Source organism: Cryptomeria japonica, chromosome 4 (assembly GCF_030272615.1).
Source record: "Cryptomeria japonica chromosome 4, Sugi_1.0, whole genome shotgun sequence".
NCBI classification, from domain to species: domain Eukaryota; kingdom Viridiplantae; phylum Streptophyta; class Pinopsida; order Cupressales; family Cupressaceae; genus Cryptomeria; species Cryptomeria japonica.
In genome coordinates, this window is record NC_081408.1 from 368791777 (window position 1) to 368797776 (window position 6000).

The window sequence follows — 6000 nt, forward strand, 5'->3', positions numbered from 1 at the left end:
AGGCAGAATCCCATCTTTATCAAACCTTCTCCAATTGCACTATGATTACTCAAAGGAAGAACAATCATCATGCTTTGTCAAAAATTGTCTCCCATTGTTATTGCCGCCTTTGTTGTCTATTGTTATTCAACAAGTCTGAACCAATGGCTGCAACAACTCAAAATATTGGATTCTTCCAGCAATTCAAGCCTCTTCATTACTTATTGAATAAATAAATAAACCTTGGAATTCTTTGATCTTCATACAACTTATGAAATCTTCCCTAATATCCCAAATTGTAACATTCAGTACCAAAAGTGAAATGTAATCTGCATTCAATTGTTGGCTTCTCTTTCACAGGCTAACAAGATCCAGCTTTAATACCATTGTAATATCCCCTTTTAAAAGATTCTTATTTTGCACAAATTCACCAAACTGTAACCAGCATGAATGGTAATTCACAATACCTCCAAGAGCTGCAATTTCTTACCGCAGGAAACAATAATTTGTCCCCGAAATATGGCCCTGTTTTAGCAATAATTCTGTCCTTAATTCTGCCTTCAAAAACTATCAAATTCTCTTAGGTTATTGAGCAGACCACTGTCCTTAAATGGATAGCATACTTCCCCATTCTTGGACATTTCAAACTCTAATATAATTTACCGCAATTTAACCTAAGAATCTTGGACATCCCAAACTCTAATATAATTTGCAGCAATTTAAACCAAGTGTCGGCACTATTCTCCACCTGACTTTGCTCTCCAATATATCCTGAACAGATCTGAAACTGACATGTACTTTCCCAAGAATGTAGTGGCTGGAGCCCTAAACTGGCTGGGCTGAATTTTAGCATAAATCTGTCTTTATTTCTGTTATAAACCAATTACAAATCACCACAATCCTTCATCAAATCCTTGAGACCCCAGATGATGGCACTGAAATCTAGAAAGATGTATCTTGACTATCATCTGAAATTTGAAATCTGCAATAGTGATCTCTAAGTGAAGTCACTCCAAAGACTTGTGGGATTTCGTCCTCCAATTCCAAACTTAGAGGGTTTTCCTCCTCAAGTAAAATGAACAGAAGTCCAATCTTCAACAAGGAGAAGCAATCAGAAAAATAGAATGGTTGACCAATATGCCTACTTCTCCTTGCTTGGTCTCACTTAAATAGAGTTTTCCTCCAAAAGACATCTCTTCAAATTTCCTTCGTGACCCTTGATTGAAATTTGAGAAAAATTATCTACAATAAACTTTAATTATAAGAGTCGTTATCTTATAGTGCCGCTTACTTGAGGCCCTCTTCATTATAATTATGTTTTATAATAACACTTAAATGGCTGCTTATATGACATTATGATTCTCTTAGAATCATTATTATATCCCAGTTTCTTAGTGTATGATGGGCATTTGGGTTTCAACTTGGCCTCAAAAGTTGAATGTTGAGCATTTGGGTTCCAACTTGGCTTCATTTTGAAAAGAGAACATTACAATTCTCCTTAAATCCGCAACTGTTATACTTCCTAGGTAAGTGACAATTTTGTCTCTTGCTGACAGCTATTACCGTTGAGACAAAGGTTGTTTCATTTCCCGCACGAGTGGTTGGAGACAGTTGGAGCTAATCGTTGTGAGTGGCATCAATTAGGACAGCACCCATTTTTTTCTAGCTTGTGAGCTGTTCATTTCTCCCTGGGCTGAAGCTGTTCGTATTCCTTTGGCAGACAATATTCCATTTGGCATAATAGCGGTTGAGATGACTAGGATGGCAATTGAGTTGGTATCCAAGGGAACTATTATTGAAGGCAATTTTGTTGGCGGTTACCATGGATGATTTTTTTCATTGAAAGCAACCGTCCATCTTCCCAAACAAGGGAACAAATGGAAGAATATAGGGCAAAAAGGAGGAAAATAGAAGGGGTTGGGCTGGGAAGACACACACATGACTGAATTGGGAAGAACAAAACGTGTTCAGGGTTCTTGTGAAACGCAAGAGCAAAGTGGAGGCAGCAGAATCTGATAAGATATGTTAAACAACTCTCCTAAAACCATATATTTGATATAATCTCCATGTACTGACACTAAATTAGTGAATGGATGCTCGTAGCAAAGCCTTCCTGGAGTTTTTCAGCCATTTAGATTTTATCCAGCTGAAGATCTGTATCATGTGTTCATGCATTATGTGTGCCTTGTTTATTTACTCAATTTCCTTTCAATTAATTCATTATTTAACAATGCTGCGAGTAAATAAACTATTAAGACAGCATTGTTGACAGTGGTGAATGAAGAAGTGTCTTAAGAATCCATTGTTGATTTAACTCAGGGATCATCAATTCAGGGGTTTCTGAATCCGGGCCTCGGTCAAACTTGTCAAGACTACTATTTTGGTCCACACGTTAAAACTGAGTTGAATCAATTTTTCTTAAAAAACCAATAGTTTATGCAAACCTTAAACTGCAGTGCCATTCGGCCACTTACAGTGTTACACCTTCCCCTTTGCATTTATGCGTACTGGCATCGCTCTAAAACTTCATTTCACATTAAGAACAACCGGAAACCCAAATTGTAGTAGAAGCACAAGGAACCCTCATATCTTAAACTAAAGATATAACTACATTGCAACAGAATTATCGAGCTTACAATAATGTGTGCATACCAGAAAATTATGGTACAAAGAGGCCCTGGGCTCCCACGAAAGAACCTCGGCCCATTGTCTTGGCCCATCAATTCCATCACTCCTGCACTCCACCGATTGATCAACAACAGATTAATTTCATTGGCATGATGGGCCTTGCAAGCTTTATTGCATATACAGGGAAAAAAATAAATTAAGGATTACATAAACATGGAAATTATAAATAACGCGGGCAACCAAATGTCCAAAAAGATAAAAAGCAAAACCCAGAAAAGAATAAATTGAAAAGTGATGAAAATGCAGGTAGATGCACAGATCTGGAACTGAAAACACAGATAAATTGAAAGGTCCTCCGAAACCAAAATTACGTTAATAGGATCAGGAATCATAGAGAAATGCATACTCATGTGTTTGTACAACTTTCTTCTCGATCAAACGATTGGATAAAGTGAGACCAGTGGTTAGGCCCTCGGGGGGAGTAGCATTTATTGGCAGCGAAACAATTCCCAGAGCTAAGAGCATTAAGAGCATAACTGATACTATCAGCAACAATGTCAGCACCACCGTGCACGTCCATGTCGACCTCCCTGCTTTCCCACTCCTTGCTCCTTTCGCCATCCCCTCGACTCTCGATCTCATCTCTCAAATCTTCCTTCAATTCATAACACCATTTCTCCAAAAAACAAAAACAGATGCCTTGCTGCACTAGGAGATCAATTACCCCTTCCCAATAGATCTATCTATACTTTCTTCTGCGACCCACTTGGTTTGAATTTGCTCCACTCAAACACGTCTTCTGGTCATTTATATATTACCTTGGACCAATTCATATGCAATTTTAAAGCCCATTAATAATCTTAGATTTGTTTGTCGAGCTCACATTCTGATGAGTTTCCTATATGACTTCTGAGATAGTTTCCAGTCCGATGGGTCCCATCAGCAGGTCAACTACTCTCATCTAAATTTATATGACGGGGTGTATATAGTTGAACTGGTTTATTGAAATTTATATGACGGGGTGTATATAGTTGAACTGGTTTATTGAAGTTACATTTACGGTTTTAGGTCTCTAAATTCCATGACACGCGTTTGGGTTACAAAAATTCTGAATGCATGTCAATTATCTCTTCACAATTGTGTGAGAACTTATGGTAAAGTCTTTGTCACTTATAAAGTCTATGTTCTAAGTTTCTAGATGGTATTACGTTGAAATATTTTATAATATATTTTGTGTTATTTCAATTTTTTTATTATCAAAAATTTAATACGTGTTATAGATATTTAATTAATTTATAATATTAAATTAGTAATTGGATATATAAGTTAAATAGATAGATTGTTAATTTTGTGATTAAAAGTAAATTTTGTTAAAAATAAATAATTAATTTGTAGTTAAATTTAAGGAATTTAAAAAATTAAAATTACTAGATTACATAGATAGTAAATAAAGAAAAATTTATTAAAAACTAAATAATATATTTTTAATTAGATTTGAAGAGTTTAAAAAATTGCTAGACTAGCATAACTATCTTTGGTGAAATATATGTAAAGTATGTGAGAATGTCTTTGATTGAACTCTAAACACATTTGTTGTGTGTATCTAAAATAAGTGTCTTAATATACCCAAATACTTCTAAATTTGAAGACAAAAATTGTGTTTAAAGCACAACTGATCTGAATTATTTTGCTAATTCAGGGGACAATACCCAAAGAAGAATTGGTGGTATTGTAAACACATAATAAACCATCTAAAAGCTTCATTTCATTCAATATATATATAATCCATACAATTTTGGGCAAACTCGTGGAAGAGTCGTATGCCCTTGAATCTATCCAATTTAGGCAAACTTGTGGTGGAGATGTATGCCTGAGTCCATACAAGTTAGGAAAACTCATGAAGGAGTTGTATGCCTGTGGACTTCATGAGAGCTAAATTGGCTAACTTGACAAACGAGATGTATATCACAGCTTAACAAACTCGTCCTAAGAGTTGTATGCCTGTAACTTTGTCTATTGGATTCAAATTGAGCTTATTTATAAGCTTTCAAAGACATTGAAAGGTCACTACATTTATGTCCTCATTAGAAGTCGAAGAGACAATCCAATATTGAAAGGTTATTCCATTTATATGAGGACAAAAATTGACTAAAGATTAAAATATTCCATTTAATTGAACACCTTGACTTATTTCTGATCATTCCTCCCTTCTTGAAAAGCAATGGACCCCATTGCCCGATCATCTTCCAAATTAAATTATGCCATACAACTTGAAGGTGTTAGGTGAGAGCCTCTGCTAAAGATTCATTTCACCCACTATCCATACAAAAATGCAATCTGATATGATGCCTCCTCCTCTTGGTTCAGTGCCTTCCAACGCAGCCCTTTGTCTTTGCTTTTAACTCACGCACTCTCTCCTATGCAAGTTTCACCATCTCTCCTGCTACGCACCTCAGTTCTCTTTCGCAACCACACAATGCTTGATGCCCTCTTCTTCTTAGCGCAACCCCTTCACTACTCACTTGGGTCGATCATGCCCACGATCTTTGCAGAGGGACATGAGTAGAGACATCTGACAATTAAGAGTGAGTTGAGAATCTATGGGTCTTGTGAGTAGAAGTTGATGAGCATGAGCAGAGGAAGCGACACTACATAGAGTTATAGACAATGGCTCCTCAGGTTCATATTTTCAACAAGCTGAGAAATATATGTTGCATTTTAATCACAAGGGCTGCACAATCAAACACCGTATGGCAAGTATTTCTATCCCTAATAATACTGAAACACTACTAGACTACCCAAAAATATATTGCTTTCTTAGAGATGCAATGCAATGATCAAACTTGGCTCTGATACCACTGATCTGAATTATTTTGCTAATTCAAGGGACAATATCCAAAGAAGAATTGGTGGTATTGTAAACACATAATAAACCATCTGAAAAACTTCATTTCATTCAATATATATATAAATATATAATCCATACAATTTTGGGCAAACTCGTGGAAGAGTTGTATGCCCTTGAATATATCCAATTTAGGCAAACTCGTGGTGGAGATGTATGCCTGAGTCCATACAAGGTAGGCAAACTCGTGAAGGAGTTGTATGCTTGTGGACTTCATGAGAGTTGAATTGGCTAACTCGACAAACAAGATGTATATCATAGCTTAACAAACTCATCCTAAGAGTTGTATGCCTGTAACTTCATATATTGGATTCAAATTGAGCTTATTTATAAGCTTTCAAAGAAGTTGAAAGGTCACTACATTTATGTCCTCATTAGAAGTCGAAGAGACAATCCCATGTTGAAAGGTTATTACATTTATATGAGGACAAAATTTGACTAAAGATTAAAATATTCCATTTAATTGAACACCTTGACTTATTTCTGAT

The 6000-nt window shown here is 35.9% G+C and overlaps 1 protein-coding gene across 1 annotated transcript in view; it reads right to left on the reverse strand.

Moving 5' to 3' along the window:
- LOC131047214 (probable prolyl 4-hydroxylase 3) overlaps positions 1–3664 on the reverse strand; it is a 45932-nt gene extending 42268 nt beyond the window's left edge. Inside the window, exons 1-2 of the mRNA XM_057981079.2 lie at positions 3014–3664; positions 2632–2713 (exon numbers count right to left, since the gene is read on the reverse strand). Coding sequence (XP_057837062.1) covers positions 2632–2713; positions 3014–3249 — 318 coding nt within the window. The 5' untranslated portion in view covers positions 3250–3664. The remainder of the gene's footprint in view (positions 1–2631; positions 2714–3013) is intronic.
- Positions 3665–6000: the final 2336 nt, after the last annotated feature.